The following is a 21,781-nucleotide window of genomic DNA, read 5'->3' on the forward strand; positions in this document are numbered from 1 at the left end:
CTCTCTGGTTTTGAATGCAAAGGTTTATGAAAGCTGTGTAAGGAGTCATTTATAAATGAGACATTACCAAGAAATGAGGTTGTGAGGAAAAGGTAGAAAGAAAAGACATTGGAAGGATCAGATGGATTTGTGTAGTGTTAGGTAGTGAGAGGAATATGAATGCTGAGCTAAGAGAAAGACTTGGTGTGGAGGCAAATGGTGTTGTACTAAGAAGAAACAGACTAAGTTGGTTTGGGCATGTCGAGAGAGAGGGAAATGATGATTGAATCTGGCAGTAAACCAAGATGGGGTAAAAGTGGAAATGCCAAGAAGGAGGTTAAAAAAGATGTGTTTGAAGATGGTATCTGATGATATGAAAAGGATGGGACTCCCCCAAATGATTTTCAGGACTGTGGAGAGCAGAGGAAACAGGTTGGAAGGGACAACCTTGGTTATATAGGAAAAAGGCCATTAAACTGTTGATGATGATGATGATGATGATGATAATTTATTATATTTCTCTCCTTTTACTCAGCACCAGACATTTCCACAAAGTAAAAACAGCTTTAAGGTGGGAATGAAACTAGAAGGAGTTGATCCTGAGCATCCTTCGAAGTATTGTGTCCTCACAGTTGCTGAGGTAAAATATACATTTCATTTAATACCTTACCGGCATATTTTAATAGAAAGAGTTATGTTAGCATGAATGTTTATACAGAATAATGATTAGTATACTCTTCTTAACTTAAAAGATAAATATAAAGTAATGTTTTCTTTAAGAATAGTATTTAAAGCAAATGTGCAGTAGAGTTTATACTTTATTGTAATAACTATAAATCATATTTTGCATGCAGGGTAGAATTATAGTGTTGTTTATTTTTCTAATTTAAATTTGCTTAAAAAAAGAATGTAATAAGAATCGTTACCAAAATACAAGTTTAAAAGGTGAGATATTGGTAAATAAATAATTTCCAAAGAAGGTTGTTCTTCAGTAATAATTTTTATATTCTAGGTTTGCGGTTATAGAATGCGTTTACACTTTGATCAATATTCAGAATGTTATGACTTCTGGGTAAATGCCAATTCTTCAGATATTCATCCAGTTGGATGGTGTGAAAAAACTGGACATAAGCTTAATCCTCCTAAAGGTAAGATATTTGTCAAGTGCTTATATTAAACCAAGTGGTATATTCTGTCAATCAATGATTATGCATTTTTCATTAATTGAAATAAGCAGTTTATTCTAGAATATCAATATAACTCAGTGTTATTTCTGTTTTCTATCTATCTATCTATCTATCTATCTATCTATCTATCTATCTATCTATCTATCTATCTATCTATCTATCTAATCAGTACAATAGTTGACAATTCATTAATAACAAATATTAAAATTATACATAGTAACGGGATATAATAAACATAAAAAATAAAAAACAATGCTAGAAATGCACAGGTATGCATTCTGGAGGACAGAGTTACTTATCTATATTTTGTATGTTTAGATTTACCCTCTTTATACACTAAGAAGCTAATGTTGTCCAAGATCAAAGCTTATCCAAACGACCATTTGTGGCTATAAAATCTTCAAAAGAGCTAACACGAGTTGCATTCGCAGCCAAAAAATACAAAGGGAAGAAACAGGTTGTGACTTTAAATGTCATAAAACCCACAGATTTACCGATGAGAAAGCATACTTGGATATTCTTCACTAATATGCATAATTACAGAAATATTTGTAGATTATAAAAGAAACATACCTGAAAATAACCCAGAAATATTTGCCATAACATTAGTATAAATTTTAAACTAAAAAAGTAAAACCTATGAAGGTGTTATAGATACTATAGAAATTCTTAAATTAATTCCAGTGATCTGTGAACATATAAAACTAGCTGAGTGTCCATGTGACAGAGTGGTGGAAGACTCTGAACAACTGTGTTCTTGGGGAAAAAAGCCCATCTTTTCCTGGAGTGAAACAGTGAGATAAAGTCTTTCTTTCCTGGAGATAAATGGGATATGCTCCAGTTTCCTAAAAGATTATCCATGCCCCTCTCATCCATTGCCCAATTAGTTAGTTAATACATACCCTAATCCTTATTTACGATTTAATTAATTAATGCATGCCCTAACCCTTATTTATCCCAGAGGGGAAATTTAGCATTCATGTAAATATGGATATATCAAGTAATTAGCTATCATTATTGTTTTAAGGATGACATGGTGGCGCAGTAGTAGCACTGCTGTCTCACAACAAGGAGATCAGGGTTTAATTTCCAAATGCTCCATATGTGGACTTTGCATATTCGCGTAGTGTCCTTGTGGGTTTCCTTCCACAGTCCAAAAACATGTGGGTTAGGTGGATTCAGGTCACTAAACTGGACCCTGCAGTGTTCACCTTGCAATGGTTTAGTGCCCATGTGCAAGGATTTTTCTTGCCTTGCTCATGTTGCTTGCTGGGATGTGCTCCAGCAACCCTGCTCTGAATAATTGGGTTTGGAAGATGAATGTTATCCTGTTTAAATAAGCATAACTTGCAAACACAAAATTTGGCTGTAGGACCATTTTCACAGACAAGAACAGATAAAAGTTCTCACAGTGAAGTAACATATTTTTATTTTTGAGAGGATGAGTGTACATACTTATTCACTTTCTTCAATATTCATGTAAGTGGAACAGGAGAATAACAGTTTCATTTGGCTCTGTAAAGTTGCTTTTAGTATTAGTAATATTTTTGTTTAATGTTAACAGGAGAACGAGAAGGAGAGTTTAACTGGCAATCATACCTCAAACTTTGGAAAGCTCAGCCAGCACCCAAATCTCTATTTGAAAATCAGAACACAGTAAGTAAGATAGTTAAGCTTTTTATTAGATTAGATTTATCATGTTTTGGAGTATTAGGAAGTAATTATGTATAGCAGGAAAAGGTTTGGGGTTACATGGTAGTGCAGTGGAACATTGTCTATAGGGAGTTTGCACATTCTCCCCATGTCTGCTTAGGTTTCCTTCTTGTACTCCACTTTTCCCCCCACATCCGGAAAGACTTTCTGGTTAGTGTAATAGGTAAATCTAAATTGACCATTGTGTAAGAGTATGGATGTTTCCCCTTGTACCCAGTGCTACTTGAATTAGTATGGGCCTTCTGCAACTCTGAATTGGATTAAGCAAGTTTGAAAATGTTATATGTTATGTAACAAAAGTGAGATTACTATACTCAGTGTGATGGGTTACACAACGTATCTTTAAAATAGTTAATTTGATTGTATTTTTAACTATAATATTATTATTTGTACACTATCTGAGTTACAGCTTGAGAACTATAGAAGAATAAACAGCATTTGATTTAATTTAATGAATAAAGTGTGTGTTCCACTTTGTAATGCATATCAATATTATATTTATGGAAAAATTAAAATTAAATTGGAAATAATAAATATACTGCTATTTATATAAAAACCATTTTAGGTGAATAAACATCAGATGTCAACCAATTGCTTCATTATGCATATTTTTTGTTGAATTTCCTGGAGTTTAAGCAAACTTTGTTTGACCCCATGCCTTAAGCAATTATATTCTAAACACTTTTGACTCAGGTGAGTGAACTCTGCTTCTCTCAACTTCCTATGTCTCTGATGATTATTTTCCAGCCTTTGTGAATGTTCTTCTGCGCTCTAATTCCTCCCTGATTCAGGTGTGTCTTATCCCATCAGCTTCCATCCCACCATGAGCATACCTCTTACTTTTCTGGACCTCTTTTATGTATGATGTACTCTTTCTGCGGCTTGGAGCTGTAGTCACTCCTCTTTCACTTTTCTGTCTCTCTCTCTTCAGTATTTCTCTGGTGATTTACAGCTAAACTGTTTTGCTGTTCTTGGCTTACAGAATCCAAGACTGCATGCTTTGTTCTGGCGTCGATCTTGGATTTAAATTGCTTCTCTTTCAAGAAGGTATATTATTTGAAAATTAATTTAAAAAAAAGGAAATGGAGAAAGGAAAACATACTGAATTTATTCCCCTGAACATGAATGGCTATATCTGACATGGTATACCCTCAGTGAAAATGTTTAATTGTCTGGAAGTTTGCCCCTGGTGCAGTTTCAAAGAAATGGTACATTGCTTTTTAATTAGTCGTATCTATAATTTAGCACTAAGCCTTTATTAAGATATATTTGTAATCGTCCTTGATTTGATAATGAAGAAAATGTATGAAAATATTGTGTCACATACCAAAATGTCTCAACCATTCTAATTGAACTGAGGATAGAAAAAAATTAGCCTATATTCTGAACGGGACCAAGACGAATATATGTATCAAATTTCATATAAACTGGTTGCGCCATTCATCAGTGATGCCCGGGCATATAGATAGATAGGCAGAGATTCTTAACTTTACGTATATAGATTTGATCATAGTGAAAACACAGCTTTTACTTTCTATAAGCTTTTTTCGATTTTTGCTAGAAAGTCTCTTGTAAAAGCTAGTTATTTTCCTCTGACTATGACACACTTTTCTCAGCTTGTTTGCTTAAAAATCTGTATGTTTATTAACTGTATTTTTGTCCTTCCTCCCTTCCCGTAACTCTTTCATCAGATTATATCCTCATACAACAGTTTATCCAATTCAGTTTTCCCGCCTGACAGTAACTGTGGTTTTAACACACTTGCTTTCTCTCATAGCTAACAATACTTCATCATTTTTCTTCTTATTTTTTTCAGTTGACTCCAACAGTTCTTCTCCACAGTGGCTTTTCTAGTGGTGTTAGAAGGTTTTCTTTCAAATCAATGATCACTTTTTTGCCATCAATGATATACTGTATATTTATTATTTATTTTTATTTTTCATGTAGTCAGTTGGCAAGAAAACAGTTACTTTTTATTATCAGAAAAAAAAATTCAAAGTCAACTCTTGACTCTGTCAACCAGTATGTGAATGATCAAGCAAAGATGTGTGAAGGGCTTTGTGGTCAGATAAGACTAAGTCAAACATTTCGGCTAAAAGGCAAACAATATATATGGCACATACTTAATGTGACATGCAACAATAAGTCCATATCTAGTACTTTTGTATAATTTTGTCTACCACTCATACACATAACAGCAATAGACATTTACAGGGAAGAGCAATGAAGCAAATTCTTGGACTAAAGAACATGTTCTGTCTTGAACAGAATAAGGAAACTGAACTTCTTTATGCTTGAACTGAGAAACCTAGCATTGATGCAAAATCTAAAAGTGAAGAAAAAGTGTGTTCAGGGTGGAAACCAGAAAATCACTTCTCATATAAAGATGCATATCTAGCGGGCAAACCCTCATTGCTTTTAGAATACATTATTAGTACATATTGCCTAATAGATATTGTAGAAAACCTAATGTAGTGAATGGTCTGTTCTGGTTTGGAAAATGACCAATGTTTTTATACCTTTGGTGAAGCAAAATAGCAGTATCAAAGAAGATCCTTGCACTTGGTAGAGACTTATCACATATAATGAAAAAAATGAGTAAAACTTCTACATAAACCATATCTCAAGAAATCCCTTCCTACTCAGTAGAAGAAGCAGTTCATATTCAGAATTCCACTTTTGGCAAAATAGGGGCTATCATCTAAGAATGTGGGTCATACATCAATGTATATTATCTTGACTTGGTGAATTCAGAGTAGTATAGCTGTTGCCTGAGATGAAATTTGCTCCAAATATGGATGTTTGAGATGAGGTTTGATCCAAATATAGTGGCCATTGCATCAGTGCTTTCACAACACATTTGCCTTTTTGGTGGTTGAGCTGCTGATAGTCATGCCTTATCTGCCATCTCAGAAACAACACTTTCCAGACAACATCTATGCAGCCTTTGGCCAGGTGAGGGGACGCTGGCGCACGCATGTTGTTGCCGCTCCTCCCTGTAAACAACACTTCTCACAAAATTCGCCTAATTCTACACTTTCTTACGTTTGTTTTATTTCTTTTATTGTACGTATAGTTCGTGGATACAGCTGACTCGAATTGTATGGATTTGGCTTATATTTACAGATTTTATGGACTCTACTTTGACTGGGAATAGCTGAGTCTTTGGATCACGGGACGAGAACCTTCAAGCATTTCTTTGTGCCTGGCAATCTAGGACCTCGGGATGATCTGTCTCCGTGATTATATTTAATTCGCTTTGCTGATCTGCTCCCATTTCATCTTATAGTACTATACGACTGGGAACTGATCTGATGTTCTTATTAACCTGGCTTTTGGCTCCGGGGCGATCACGCCTGAAATTACCAAGCGTTACATTTTGTGACTGTGTATTGGAACCTCCAACTCCTGCTACCTCCTCTTGCTATGCTTTCTGCTGATTGCTATGGCTGCTCACCTACGCTACCACACCCGCCTGTCCTACCGGTTCCACTCTGCTGTGCTGCTTCTCCACTGCTATTCAGATAAGTATTACTCAGCATCATGCTAAAATATTCTCATGACAAACTCCTTCTTATTAAACAGTTTGTCCAGAGCAAATGGTCTGACTGCAACATCCTAAAGGACGCCGGTATTTTGCAGCGCCCGAAATATATACATCGCGGGTCAGGTCGCCGCCACCGCCGGGCTGCGAATGAAAAGACCACCGGCAGCATTTGCTCAGGAATACGCCGTCCTTCTCATGACCCTGGAAATAGAATTGTCAGTGTGCCAAATTTGCATTATGTGGGAATAAACCCTGATTGCGGCTCTGTGCAGAAAGAAGCCTCATTATGTAATATTGCACTGTTTAACTCGAGGTCTCTTAATGGCAAAGCATTGGTGTTGTCAGAACTCATCACTGACACCAAACTTGATATTCTGTGTCTAATGGAGACTTGGCAAAAACCAAACGAATTTGCGTCTCTCACAGAGGCGACTCCAATTGGTTTCACTTTCCACTCAGAGCCTCGCAGCTCAAGACATGGCGGCGGGCTGGCAGTAATTATCAGAGAAGACTTAAACGTTAAAAGAATCCCAATTGACTGCCCATTGTCTTTTGAGTGCCTGGCTCTTAAACTAACAACGGAATCAGGTCCTGTCTCACTCATTGTTCTTTATCGTCCCTCAAAATACAATGCATCCTTCTTATCAGATCTGATTGAACTTTTGACCCACCTAAGCTCTTACTCTCAGAGAATTATCCTTCTTGGTGATTTCAACATCCATATTGACACCCCCACATCTAAACTGAGAAATGAATTCCTGTCCTTACTGGACTGTTTTGACTTGACACAACATGTTGATTTTCCAACCCATTGTGGCGGTCATATATTGGACCTGATCTGCACTTCTGGACTATCTGTTGCCAACATTTACAGCACTGATTTGGGACTCTCTGACCATAAAGCAGTATTTTTCACTGTCTCATTACCTCTCCCACCTCTTACCTGTAAACGACAAATTTCTTACAGAAACCTTAAAAATATCTGTCCCTCTATCCTTTCTGGATCCATTTCTGATCTTTTACTGTCTGCACCTATTCCATCAACACTAGATAGTTTTGTTCACCACTATAACACAGCCCTTCACTCAGCATTAGATAAAACAGCTCTTTTAAAACATAAGGAGGTTTCCTTTAAACCAGGCATGCGCAACCTTTCCGCTATTGACGGCCGCACTACAGACTTTTTACTTTAATAACGGCCGCACTACAGACTTTTTACTTTAATAACGGCCGCCAGTAAGTCCAAGTAAACTTAATAATGTTTTATGATTTATGTAAAAATTTACAGATTACACATTAAAACAGAGTATGATATATCTGACAATATTCAATTTACTGGTCTACATATGTAAAAAAATGTCTACGAAACGTCATATAGGACAAAAAACCTTTACAGCAATTGTTTCAGGAAGTTTGGAAAACATCGCCATTAATGGCTTCCTTGCTCTTGCATGTTTGCAGACAGACTTGCAAAGTCAGGGGACTCGCTGGAGACCATTAGCCGTATTCCAGACTCTAGATTGCTGTCTACCAATCGGGTTCGGTACTTGTTTTTCAGATATTTCATTCTGGAAAACACTGCTTCGCACAAATAAGTGCTTCCGAAAAGAACGAGAATGTTCCTGGCCAGTTCTCGTAGTTGTGGGTATTCTACTGCTGATTTCCACGATGAATATATAAAGGGCAACATTTTGGTCAACATACCGACCCGGCTAAGGAAGGTTCTGCGGTGTTTGAGATTCTACACTTGCAGGAGTCTAGAGACCCCAGAGTCCAAATCGGCTTTCGGCGTCACCATACCGACCCGGCCGACAAAGATTCCGCGGCGTTGAGACCCCTTACTCGCTGGAGTCCAGAGACCCTACACCTGCACGGCCGCCATTACGTACACTTTAATATACACGTCCACGGCCGCCAAAGTCCTTGCCCACGGCCGCATGCGGCCGTACGGCCGCAGGTTGCGCACAGCTGCTTTAAACGCTCAGCTCCTTGGTATAACTCAGAATTGCGATCTATGAAAGCAGCTGGCCGACGCCTTGAGAGAATGTCACGTAAGACTGGTCTCACCGTGCACATCCAGGCTTTCTCTGACCACCAAAGAGCTTACAGAGAAGCACTAACTTCTGCCAAGAACACCCATTATGGCAGAATAATAGAAAGTAGCCATGATAACCCAAGGGTTTTGTTCTCTGTAGTTAATAAACTACTCGAACCCGCATCTGGTCCAACTACCTCTTCTACTGAAGTCTGTGAGGAATTCCTCCACTTTTTCCGTAACAAAATTAAAGATCTAAATAATTCAACCAACATAAATACATCATCTGTTTATATCTCTCCCTGTTTTCCCACTCCATCCCGCTCCTTCTCTAAGTTCTCACCAGTCACATCTGCGTTTGTTAATGACCTGCTTTATAAGATGAGGCCGACTACTTGTGTACTGGACCCCATCCCCACCACACTACTTAAATCTTGCCTTCATGCCATAATCCCGACTGTTACAACAATAATAAACTCATCCCTTGACACTGGCTCTGTGCCGCTCACTTTTAAAATTGCTTCTGTAACCCCAACGTTAAAAAAGTCTGGCCTTGATGCTGACAATCTTAACAATTTCCGGCCTATTTCCCACTTACCTTTCCTGTCAAAAGTTCTTGAGCGTGTTGTAGCTTCCCAACTCACCAATTACCTAACCTAATAATTTGATGGAACCCTTTCAGTCTGGTTTCAGGGCGCGGCACAGCTGTGAAACTGCTCTGCTACGGGTAACCAATGATTTGCTTATGGCAGCAGACTCTGGACAAACCAGCATATTAATTTTGTTAGACCTCAGTGCAGCATTTGACACTGTCAGACATGACATCCTACTGTTCAGAATGGAGAACATGCTGGGTATCTCTGGCACTGCCCTCCAGTGGTTCAAGTCCTATCTGACTGATAGGCAAGAGTTTGTTAGTCTTGGCAACAGTAGATCCAGCTCAGCGCCAGTCACACAAGGAGTCCCTCAGGGCTCTGTCCTCGGTCCTCTGCTTTTCTGTATTTATATGCTTCCCCTTGGCCATATTATCTGTAGTTATGGATTGGGTTATCATTTTTATGCAGATGATACTCAGCTCTACTTCAATGTTAAAAGTGGAACTTCATCAGAGCTTTCTCAGCTCACAACCTGCCTTAGTGAAATTAAAACCTGGATGGAGCAGAACTCTTTAAAATTAAATTGCAATAAAACTGAACTCCTGCAAATTGGGACTAAAATGCAACTTAATAAAATGAGCTCCTTCCCAGTCCATCTTGGCAGTGATCTCATCAGACCTGCCTCTACTGTAAAAAATCTTGGTGTCATTTTTGACTCCTCCCTCACTTATTCCGCCCACATAAATCACATTAAGAAACTTTCTTACTTTCACCTCCGTAACATATCCCGTGTTCGCTCCTTCCTCTCCTTCTCTAATGCTGAGAAACTTGTCCATGCTTTTATCACATCCCGCATCGATTATTGTAATTCCCTACTGGCAGGTGCCCCTTCTAATCTTATATCACAGCTCCAGCTTATTCAAAACTCAGCTGCAAGAGTCCTTACTCGAGCCAGCAGCAGTGAGCACATCACACCCATCCTGCTCCGCCTTCACTGGCTCCCTGTGTCCTACAGAATCGAATATAAAATCCTACTAATAACCTACAAAGCTTTAAATAACCTCGCGCCAAACTACATCAGTGACCTTCTCCATCACTATGTGCCTGCCCGCCCACTAAGGTCCTCTGATTCTGGTAATCTTGTTGTGCCCGTCACTAATCTACACTCCATGGGTGACAGGGCCTTCAGCTGTATAGCGCCCAGACTCTGGAATGACCTACCAAAATTAATCAGGTCAGCTGACTCCATGAATTCTTTTAAAAAACAACTCAAAACTCATCTGTTCAGGAAGGCTTTTAGCTCTACTTGACTTTATTACCTTTCTCTCAGTTTACTTCTCTGTCAAGATGCTCATGTAACCTGTATGTGTGTGCGAGACCATCAATTATGTTGTCTGTTTTTTTTCAGAATTTACTGTCTTAATCTTCTTTGTTTATTTATCTGGTTTGTACAATGCTATATACTGTATATTCTGCCGTTCTTTATTTATTCTGTAAGTGCCTTGAGCATGGGAAAGGCGCTATATAAATAAAATGTATTATTATTATTATTATTATTCATTTAAAAATGACCCAATTATTTTACAGCTTGCTCACTGCAGTACCCCCAGCTTTATTAATATTTGACACCTCACTTATCATAATATTTTAAAAAGGGGAAAGAATGTATTTTTTATTTTAATTTAACTTTTACTGATTTGTGACTATTCAATAATTAATTAATTGTTAAAAACATTCTTTGACATGTAATTAGTTTCATCCATTAAAAAATAAGATTATCTGTTTCTGAACTTACTTAATTAATTTAATACAAGTGAGGATACTAGAACCCAAGTTTGCCCATTTGTGTTTTGATTAACACTAGAATTACCAGAGTCTACGAAAAAACTCGTAGATCCGGCCCACCTTAAAACCGTTCTCACCTCTCTTTTGTCTTCTAAATGTGCCGATTAAGAGGAGCAGCGAGCAGCCGGCTATTCCATCCCCCACCGTTGCAGAACGTTCACTAAGTTTTCCCAGCTCATGCCTTGTTTGATTACCTGGGAGTGACTGAACTGCTGGAGTTTTAGAATAGAAATAATAGATCGTCATTTGGAATACATGCATTTCGTGCGTGTTCCGTTTCTACAGTAATCTGTGTAAACACATTGCTAAAACAGAAACTTTTTCATATTTTAGTAATAAATGTTACAAAATGTAGGCATAAACTATAGAATGTGTAAAGCCCGAGTTCCTAAGATCAAATAAACACTTCCACAAAAGCTTCACACACCATATAACAGCTTTCGTGGCGTAGCACGCTAAGATTTGCCTCTCAGACTGAGTAGCTTTTTTCTGCCTCACAAACATGAGTTCAATTCCCCGCTGGGGATAAAGTGTTACTTCTTTTTTTTCTTTTTAACCTCAAACGGACATAAAATTTGTAAATTGGTATGCACTGTCAGTTAATGAGATCGTTATATTTTCATGTGGGATGCTTCTTTTAAAATATTTTTTTAACAATTGAGACTGCAATTAACATGAACAACTGTCGTTATAACTTATTTTTTTCAAGATCCATAACACACAGACAGACAGAGCACTGCGTAATACAGAGACAGACAGGCAGAGATATACAAACAAACAGGAAAGGCACATGTACTGAAAGAAAAAAAAAATCAACATGTGCGTTGTTTCTGCAGCACTGAATAAGCTCACCCGCTCTAACATCACCCCTCCCCCGATCTGGCTCTCTAAGTAACAGCGCAAGTACAGACGCAAACCAAGTGTAATCAAGAGTACTGGTTCGATCCCCACTCACTCCTATATTTGCCGTTTTCAGTAGTAAGCTGCTCTTTTTGTTAATATTATACAGTACACACATGCACTTGATTTGTGTCTGTACTTGTGCTGTTACTTAGAGAGCCAGATCGGGGGAGGGGTGATGCTAGAGCGGGTGAGCTCATTCAGTGCTGCAGAAACAACGCACATGTTGATTTTTTTTTTCTTTCAGTACATGTGCCTTCCCTGTTTATTTGTATATCTCTGCCTGTCTGTCTCTGTATTACGCAGTGCTCTGTCTGTCTGTGTGTTATGGATCTTGAAAAAATAAGTTATAAGGACGGTTTGCTGACTTGGAGCACCACTGCCTTACTGTGCCACAGAGACGCGAGTTCGATTCCCAGCTTTGAAGAAAGTGTTTTTTTTTTCCTCAAACGGACATTGAATTTATAAATTGGTATGCACTGTAAATCGTTAACTTTAAAATGTCAATCGCGGTTATTTCTGTTGATTAATTCATGCTTTTTTACTTAGAGTCAGAACAGGAGCTTTTTCAGCTTATTCAGCTTCTGATCTGACTCAAACAGCGCCAGTATAACTTCACACCCAACCTGACGCTGTTCGTTTTCAAATAATATTGCATTACTTCGACGATGTTTTCTGATTGGTACTATTCGCGTCATAAAATGATTTCTTCAAAACATCACATATATTTGTCTCTTTCTTTTTTTAAAATGTGCGTTGTAGCACTCAGCAACTGGCCACCTGCATGTTCTTGCGCACACTAAATCAGACAGCACTATATGCAATCATCAGATTCAAATGTTAACAGTTATATAGCACAGAATGGAAATCAGCAGTTCTTAGCATTCCACCTACTGTAACTTGCTTTCTTTTTTCTTCGGTTATAGTCTTGAATAAAAGTGCACTTGTTTTGTTATACTTTTACATCAACATATGTTCCTGTGTTTGAGCTACATGGGCATGCTCAAAAAATACACGTATAATGCCACGAAAAGTGCATGCAGACACTTCAGTTCGCAAGCATTGGTACGACAATGCAGTCACAAGTACACTGCAGAGCTTTAGCGCGTCTTTATGTGAAAACAGCAGTATCAGATGGGGAGTGTCTGATGATTGCATATAGCGCTGAAGTTACTGCTCTTTACTATGCTTTCCTCTGCATGTCCTGGAGTACAAAAGAAACAGCATACAGCAACACGTGGGGACTGGCAATACTGGGGGAAAAAAACATGTGGTCGTATGTATCGTGATACACTGCAGAACTATAGCGTGTCTTTATGTAAAAACAGCAGTGTCAGGTGGGGGGGCGGTAGGGATGGATCCTGAACGCGACTGAGACAATGAAAAGTGAATTTTAAAAAAATAAAGGTAACCTTTACAAATATCATAAATTACACCGGCTGTTACAGACTGAAATCAAATGTATCATTTTATTCTAAAATAGTGAAAATAAGAACACTTCTCAAATGGGAGTTGTGCAGGATCGAACTCATGACCTTCTGATTCCCAGTCAGCGACTGATACTGTTACGCCACGGAAGCAGTGATAGTTAAGTCATGTCAATGTCTCACACTAAGACAGGTTTTTTTGGCGGTGGCTTTTTTTGTACCTTTTGTGAAAGTGTTTCTTTGATATTTGGACTTCAGGCTTCATACATTATATAGTTTATGCCTACATTTTGTCATTTGCTACTAGAATATTGTAAACCGTTTCTGTTTTAACAATGTGTTTACACAGATTACTGTAGAGATGCAACACATATGAAATGCGTGTGTTCCAAATAACAATCTTATTATTTCTACTCTAAAACTCCACTTCACTCCCAGATAATCAATCAAGGCATTAGCTGGGAAAAGCTTGTTTACGTTCTAAGTCGTTGGGGGGATGGAATAGCCGGCTGCTGGCAGCTTGTCTTTATCAGTACATTTAGATGACAAAAGACGCTGGCGGAGAGGTGAGAAAGGTTTTAAGAAGCGATTTAAGGTGGGCCGGATCTACGAGTTTTTTTGTAGGCTCTGGTAATTCTAGTGTTAAACCTTTTATGTTGACAAAACACTAATTTTAATTCAGTCAATTGGTCTTTAAATATGTGTAACATCTTTATTGGTAAGTGATACTACAAAGGACATTTTTTCTAATGAGAGAGTACTGCTACAAAGAAGTAATTTCAGACTACAATTTAAAAAACATTCCCTCCATCTCACATTAACAGGGAGAATCAACATTGTCAAGGTGAACATCCTTCCCAAGCTTATTTTTCTATTTCAAAGCATCCACATATACATCAACAAATAATTTTTTAAGAAATTTAATTCAGCCATAACCTCATTTATTTGGACTTCAAACCATCCATGTATCCAAAGGGCGATTACAAAGACCTAAAGCAGGACAAATTACTCTACATTTAACATACACCATACCATTACCAAAACCAGAACAGCAATACAATATAACAAGACAAAAGGTTCAGGGCTATAAAGCTTGAATAATGCTCAATATCCATATTGCACCTTTACATGACAAACCACCTTTTTCGACCCTCGCAAACCTGTACAGTATTTAATGTTTGAAATTGTATATACAGTAGATAATGTCTTTGCATCCTACAAACAGTTACACTTCAAATTTAACTTCTCATCAGCATAAGTTTTCCACTACTTTCAAATTGGAAACTTTGCTAAATGGAACGTGCCCAATTTTCCTCACCTCCCACCTATTTATGTTCCAGAAGAAATATTGATCAACCTTAAAGACTCAGATAGCACCTCTATACTATATAAAAATAGTTTTAAGTCCCTTCATTTCAAAGGCCCCAGGGTATGCTGGGGAAACAACCTTTCACTTAATATTTCAGAAAAAGAATGGAAGGCAGCCAAGCATAGAATACACTCTACATTAACATTTATTTGCTTAGCAGACTCTTTTATCCAAACGTACTTACAAAAGAGGTAAACAATCGAATAACATTATGCTAGGGCCTGTTTGTTCAGCAAGTGTAATAGGACAAGTAACAAAAGTTGATTGCCACAAGTGAAAAGATGTAATAACTCATACATTTACAATCAATAAAGCAAATAGACAGATATTCACAAAACAGATGGGTCTTCAATTGCTTCTTGAGTAAATTGAAGGAGTCAGCAGTACTGATGGAGGTGGGTGGCCTGTTCCACCATCTCGGGACCAGACACAAAAAAAAAGTCTGGATTGAGGCTTGCTGCCACATAGAGGTGGCATCAGCAGACACTGTTCCCAGGCAGACCTGAGTGGGTGAGAAGGAGAGTAGCACTTCACTGGTGTCTGCATACTGTATACTCAGGTGCTGACCCATTGACTACTCTGTAGCCAAGCATTAGAGATATGAACTTGATACGTGCTGCTGCAGGGAGCCAAGGTAGCGACCTAAAGAGAGGAGTGACATGTGTCCCTCTTGAGTGATTAAATACAAGTTGGGCCGCTGCATTCTGGAGCGGCTTGATAACACATGTGGTTACTCCTGCCAGAAGTGAGTTGCAGTAGTCCAGACGTGACAAGACCAGAGCCTGGACCAGAAGATGTGCAGCACACTTTGTCAGTAAAGGTCTGATCTTGCGACTCTGTCAGAAAAGGTCTGATTTTGCAGATGCTGTACAGCATGAACCTGAATGAACGAGAAACAGACATGTGATTGTAATGAAAATCTGCAGGTACTGTTCTGTGGACATTGTAAAAGATAGCCTGGCCACAGACAGACCAGACTCCAGATGTTCAACACACACACACGTTTTATTCACACTATGTACAATATTTACAGTGGTTGCTCAGTCCTTACTCCTTTCAGCCGCCTCAACTCCTCTCTCGCAAGCTCCGTCCTCTTCCACCCGACTCTGGCTCCCCGATTTGAGTGAGGCGGCCCCTTTTATCTTGCCCCGGATGTGCTCCAGGTGCACGATGACAACCTTCCGGCAGCATTCCCCAGTGTGGCAGAAATGCTGCCCTTGTACCCGGAAGCACTCCAGGCGTACACCATCTCTGGTCCGTCAGCACTTCCGTCAGCTGTCCTCCAGGGTTCAAGGACCATCCAGTCACCCTGGGAAGAATAGTACCACTCTCCCGGTCCGTCCTTTCTCCAGGTGTCCCGGCAGTGCAGGGTTCCTGGCCATCTATCACACCATACAGGATAAGAGTGGAGTACTGCAGTTTATGCCAATACAGAAAAAGTTTGCTTACCTTTGGTTCAAATGTCTGTGAAAACATTGTGACTAGATTATACATTCTGAATAATCTAAAACCAGTTTATTAGCTGCAGATTTAGAACTAGTGATAAGCAGTTAATAGTGTGTTAACATTAAATTCTATTTTATTTCCAAGAGCTTTGGCCAAGAAGATAGATATGGGTTATTGAGATACTTGTGTTTTAATTATGGCCAATTATAGCTTGTCTTTTTTTATACAAGTATGGCTTGGTATTACTGTGCAGTAAACTACTGACAGTGTGTTTTAGGGATGCAAGTACAAATGTTGTATAATTGTTGGTATTCTAAGGTTTAATTACAGGAATCAAATGCCTTAATTTAAATTAGAACCTAAACATTTGGGTACAATCCAGAATAAACAGAGATAATTTGAAACTTTAATTATAGTGTAATCCTGGTGGCACTTTGACATGAATGTACTACTGTATATACACACACAAAGAAATAAATGTAGTTTTTCTTCACAGATTCATCCTTTTATAATCTTTAAGCAAGGCTAAACATTTTGATTACAATGAAGTTCAATTTTAAAACATACTATTAAATGAGTTAATTTATCCCATAAAAAATAATTAACAATTTCACCAATCATAAAACTTTACACTATATTTATCTCCACTGATGTGTTGGCTTATTAATTGTTGTTATAGGTTTCCCTGGAGATGTGTTTAAGATATAAATGAAAGCCTTGGCTAATAAAAATTTTTGGTGTTACACAGTGTGACATCTTATCTCAAATAGGGCTCCACCAATATAGCTTGATACCCTGTGTCAAATTTCTCACTTACAGTAATGTTTATCATTAGCTTTTCATTTTTTTATCTTTGTTTTTATCTTAAATGTCCAAAGGCTAACTAGTTAGATTAGATAAACATTTTTGATCATGGTCTATTGACATAGTTGTTCTAAAAAATCAATTAAAGGTAACATGCATTCTAAGTAATTTTTGTTATTTCTCAGTTATTTAAAATGGAATTACAGTGCACTGCAACCACAGAGTAATGGATTTTACTTTCAAGCTGCCTTGATTGATATGAATTAACTTTCTCATATAACAACACAACTTTTAGCTAGACAGCATACTGGTCCAGGTAGTGCCCTTTTAGATGACCAACTAAACTTGTATTGTAATGTTTTACCTTCCACCGGCCTAATGGAGCAAGTATTTGATAATGTTATTTGGTTTTATACTGGTGTTATTGGTTACGGACTTTAAAAATTTTTTTTTTTGGTGCTGTAGTTAAAATATCTGCCTTTAATGTCTGCAATGCTGTCTTATTTAAGTGTTCCCAAATCTTTAAAACCATGAACTTTACTAATACTAACTTATGTTCAGCATAAACTTAAAGCCATAGGACAATAAAGTGTGGATACATCTGAATTCCATTTGTAGATTAAAATGAGTGTTCTTTTTTCTGTTTAAGTATTTATTGACCACTTAAACTGGGAATCAACCCTGACCCTGCTTTAAGTCCCTAGTAACAATCAGAATGTGTAATATACTAAAACCAGTAACGGCACACTGCACAATAGTGTGCAGTGAATACACTTGACTTCATTGTTTTCCTACTCTTTCTCTGTACGTTTAGCATTCGTTTGCTCAGAGGTTGATGCACTTGCTGCTTCCTGAGCAGCTCTTCTTTTCTCTACCCTAGCGACCCGCTTCTGCTCTTCTTTTGTCAGCATCTTTTTGCATTAAAACTGATTAAGTCAGCATTTGTGTTGCAGTTACTTAGTACGTTTTGTTTAATTTTTCACTTAAGCTGGCACTTAAGTCTTCAGTCTGCCCCAAGAATGATTTAAGATATAAAGAGGTAGGGGAAGTGATGGCGAAGGTGGTAGGAATGAGAACGAAACCCGTATGCATGCTGGCTGCTGACAAGAGTTGATTCTGCAATAAAATAAAAAGAGGAATAACCTTGGAGGTCAATCATCACCCTGAAAGCAGATAGTAGACATCATGTAGTATATGTGTACCAAATTTCAGGTGAACAGGTCAAACGGTTTGCGAGCTACAGGTGATTTAAAATCCTGGACAGACAAACGAACAGCCACAGTAGCGTATTATATATAAAGATGCATACCTCTGACTTTCTAAGACTTGTATCCATTTTTTTACATTGTACAATTTTGGTAATGTTTACTTTAAAGATTAAGATGGTTACATCACATCCATGCATCCCCTGATTTTCTGTTCCCATTTATTCCAGTACATGTTAACTTTGGGGGGTTGTGAGGTTGAAGCCTATCCTTGTGGCACGAAGCACAAATCACAAAGGGCACTAATCCGTGGTAAGCCAACTTTACTTACACTGGGCCAAAAGAAAGTCAGCAGTCCTCTGAGGCTATATGCTTTCTGGATGTGGGAGAAAACTGGAGAAAAAACTGGTACTTCATTGGTCAAATGATGTTGCCTATGTTGTTGTCTCACAGGAGTCAATATTTCACTTAAAATAGAAACAAAGGGATGGCTGATTAAATGTATCATGTTAAAGAATGCCAAACGACAAACATGAAGAGCTGATCAAAAAGAATGCCTGTAATTTTGCAGTGATCTATACAAGAGGGGTAAACAGTCCAAGAAGGTGCACCTTTTTGTACAGGCAAGGAAAATGATGAACTGGCAGCATTTGGCTTGCCATTTTAATCACAAGACTTGACTATATCGGCATTATTCACAGAGCATGAACATGCTCATCAGAAGTCGTGAGCAGACAGTTGCTTAAATCTCTATGCATTGTCTCTTTATAATTTACATTATTATAGGGTTGCTTCTGTTTTTCTTTACAGACAATTACTCCATCAGGTTTCCGAGTAGGGATGAAATTAGAAGCTGTTGATAGGAAAAATCCTGCATTGGTTTGTGTTGCAACAGTCAGCGACATGGTGGACAATCGCTTCCTAGTGCACTTTGACAGTTGGGATGAAAGCTACGACTACTGGTAATTTGCACTTTAAACATATTCTCATATTCATATATTGAAACATATTCAACAATTTCACAAAATAAACTTGGTTAATACAAATCTGTCTGTTATTCTAGTCTGTTTGGTATCCAGCCTTTTTAACTGTATTTCTTAACTACACCATAATTTGTATTTGATAAATTGTTTATTTTTACTTACTAAAGTATTGTCCTGTTAATATTCTTGAAATTCTGTTATCATCATGTCATTTTGTTACATCTTCTTTATCCTTTTTGTTTGGTCACAGCTCCTGTCTGTTGTTATTTCTGATTTAAACTTACTATCTTATTTAAGCAGCATCCTAGCACAGCTAGATTATTGTTTCTGTCAAGACTTTTTTTATTGCAGTCTTATTTTTTTGTAATTATGTATATATGTATTTCTTTTTATGGCTCTACATTTTGTCTTTGCTCAATATGTGCTAAAGTTCTGACCACATTTTCACCTACTCATACTTTTTTTGGAAGTCATCTACAGTATTTGCTTGACTTGTTATGACTTCATCTCCATATCCACCCATGATGTCTCTTTCCCTAATGCACTTTTAAATAAGACGTTTAGCAGCTTTCATCTTTTCGTGTTGATAATAAAATAAAACAGTAATGACACTGGATTGAAGCAAAGTATTTACATTTGAAGAACATCATTTGGCAAACATCTGAGATTATTGTTATGTAAGAATGTTAGAAATTAAGTAACCATGTACTGACAGGCATGCACATAACTTGTTTTTTGGGAGGTTTTCCGTCTCAAAATTTAAACAAGTGTTTATTGAAAGAGTCAAAGTGTGTTATACTGGGGAGTTGTAGGGTTGGGGAGGTTTATCCCCTCTGAAGTAAGTCAAGAGTTCCCCTAAAAAGACAGTTTTTATTATTGAGGGAGGGGGTCTCTAAAATATAAAAAAATTAAAAGATACCATTGAGAAACCCACTTAATCCCAGTCTGTATCTTATAGGGCTGGCCACTATCCCAGCAACACTAGGTGCAAAGCTCGAGACATCCCTTTACACAGAGTCATTCTGTCTTGGGGCCTGTTCACATACATACCCACACTAACACTTGCACAGGGCCCAATTTATAATGCCTAGTCAAAATAACCTGCCTGTTTTTGGGATTATTGAGGAAAACTAGAGTAATTAAACAAAGAGAGAACATGCAAACACCAGAGGCAGTGACTGGGCATAAGGTTCAACCTCAGGATGCTGCCTCCACTGAGGTATCAACTGTGCTGCAGTGCCACCCTTAATATATTACAATAATTAACAATAAAATTCTATTTAAAAGTAAAAGCATTTGTGACAAGATTAGATGTAGGGTAATTTTTATTTTTTTACACTATTCACGCTTTAGTTATTTAAGCAATGAGAGCAGCAATTCAGTCTGCTTCTGTGGGGACCAATACTAAAAAAATCAAACAATGTCTAAACCTTCATGAAAAATTCCAGTTTTCTCCCAGCCATTCACAAGAGGATTTTCCAGAATTGGTTTATTAAACAGTATTTTAACATAAATATGTGTGTTTGTGATGTTGTGAGAATATTATTGGATATAAGCATATGCTTTATGTGGCACAAGTAAATAGATTTTTTTTGCATGAACATTTTCATATTGTTTACTGCTTGTTGTCTTGGTCCCTGTAGAAGCCTGTTGTGTCAGAAACATTATTTTCGTTCTCTATAAAATCGTAAAATTAAAAATTGTTCTTAAATATTGATACATGCAACATGGGCTAAGTAAAAGGTAAAAAATATTTATACATTTTTGGATGGAGTATTCCTTTTTAAATAAATTTGTAGTTTTGCCTAAAACCACAAGGTGGAGCCAGTGATTTTTAAACCAAATTTCATGGAATGTTATCTTTGAATTATTTCAGAAATAAGAGAAAGAAGAGATTATTATTATTTTTTAGAAGATAAACAATGTTAGGCTCAGAATTATTCTTGCACTGATTTCATAGCAACAGGATGAGCAAAAGAAGAAAATGTATCATATTTAGGTTATGAATAATGACACAAATGCATTGTAAACCACATGATATTTAATAGCAATTAGAGTGCAGATTATAGTGATGTTTTATCTACTGCAACTGGACCAGGCTCAGCCTTCTGATGAAAGTAGTATCCACACCTTTCACCCTAAAATAATACTAACATACACACTTATTATACATTTATTTTCCCACCAGACCTCACACCCTACAAAATAGTTAATAAGCAAATCATTTCCTATACAGTTTACATATCAGCCCTCTGAAGCATATTTCAAGTAGGTAGTAAAGCAGAATTCATTTAAAATAAAATTAGGTCATTTAACTTATTTAGTCATTGTGGTGTGGAGTTATATTCACATAGGATATATACTGTTTTACTTTGACAGTAAGATAGCACAATGGTTCAGTAGTTGCATTATGTCTACAGTATGTGTGTACATCACCTCCATTGGAAACGTGCTCCCATTCAAGGTTATTTACCAACTTTACAGCAATAAGTGCAGGAATAGTTTACAGCCCTTATGACCCTGAGAAGGATCTGGCAGGTTTAATAAACTGTATGCAGCTGCCCTAACTAATATAAACACAAGAGGGGTTTAGAAATGGACAGTGGTTTCAGAAGGTGGGGTTCTTTAGGAGGTTAACCCCGATCTGTGCCACCCAACCCCTGATCATTCATACCCAGATATACCAAATAATCACAGCAAGCTCCTGATCGTCTTAACCATCATATACAATGTAGGCCCTGATTA

General features: G+C 37.5%; 1 protein-coding gene across 1 annotated transcript in view; it reads left to right on the forward strand.

Moving 5' to 3' along the window:
• The window catches only part of l3mbtl3 (L3MBTL histone methyl-lysine binding protein 3), a 155,271-nt gene that overhangs the window by 63,924 nt on the left and 69,566 nt on the right, over positions 1-21,781 (forward strand). Inside the window, exons 8-11 of the mRNA XM_051924217.1 lie at positions 515-619; positions 992-1,127; positions 2,731-2,822; positions 18,864-19,015. Coding sequence (XP_051780177.1) covers positions 515-619; positions 992-1,127; positions 2,731-2,822; positions 18,864-19,015 — 485 coding nt within the window. The remainder of the gene's footprint in view (positions 1-514; positions 620-991; positions 1,128-2,730; positions 2,823-18,863; positions 19,016-21,781) is intronic.

Source organism: Erpetoichthys calabaricus, chromosome 3 (assembly GCF_900747795.2).
Source record: "Erpetoichthys calabaricus chromosome 3, fErpCal1.3, whole genome shotgun sequence".
Taxonomy (NCBI): domain Eukaryota; kingdom Metazoa; phylum Chordata; class Cladistia; order Polypteriformes; family Polypteridae; genus Erpetoichthys; species Erpetoichthys calabaricus.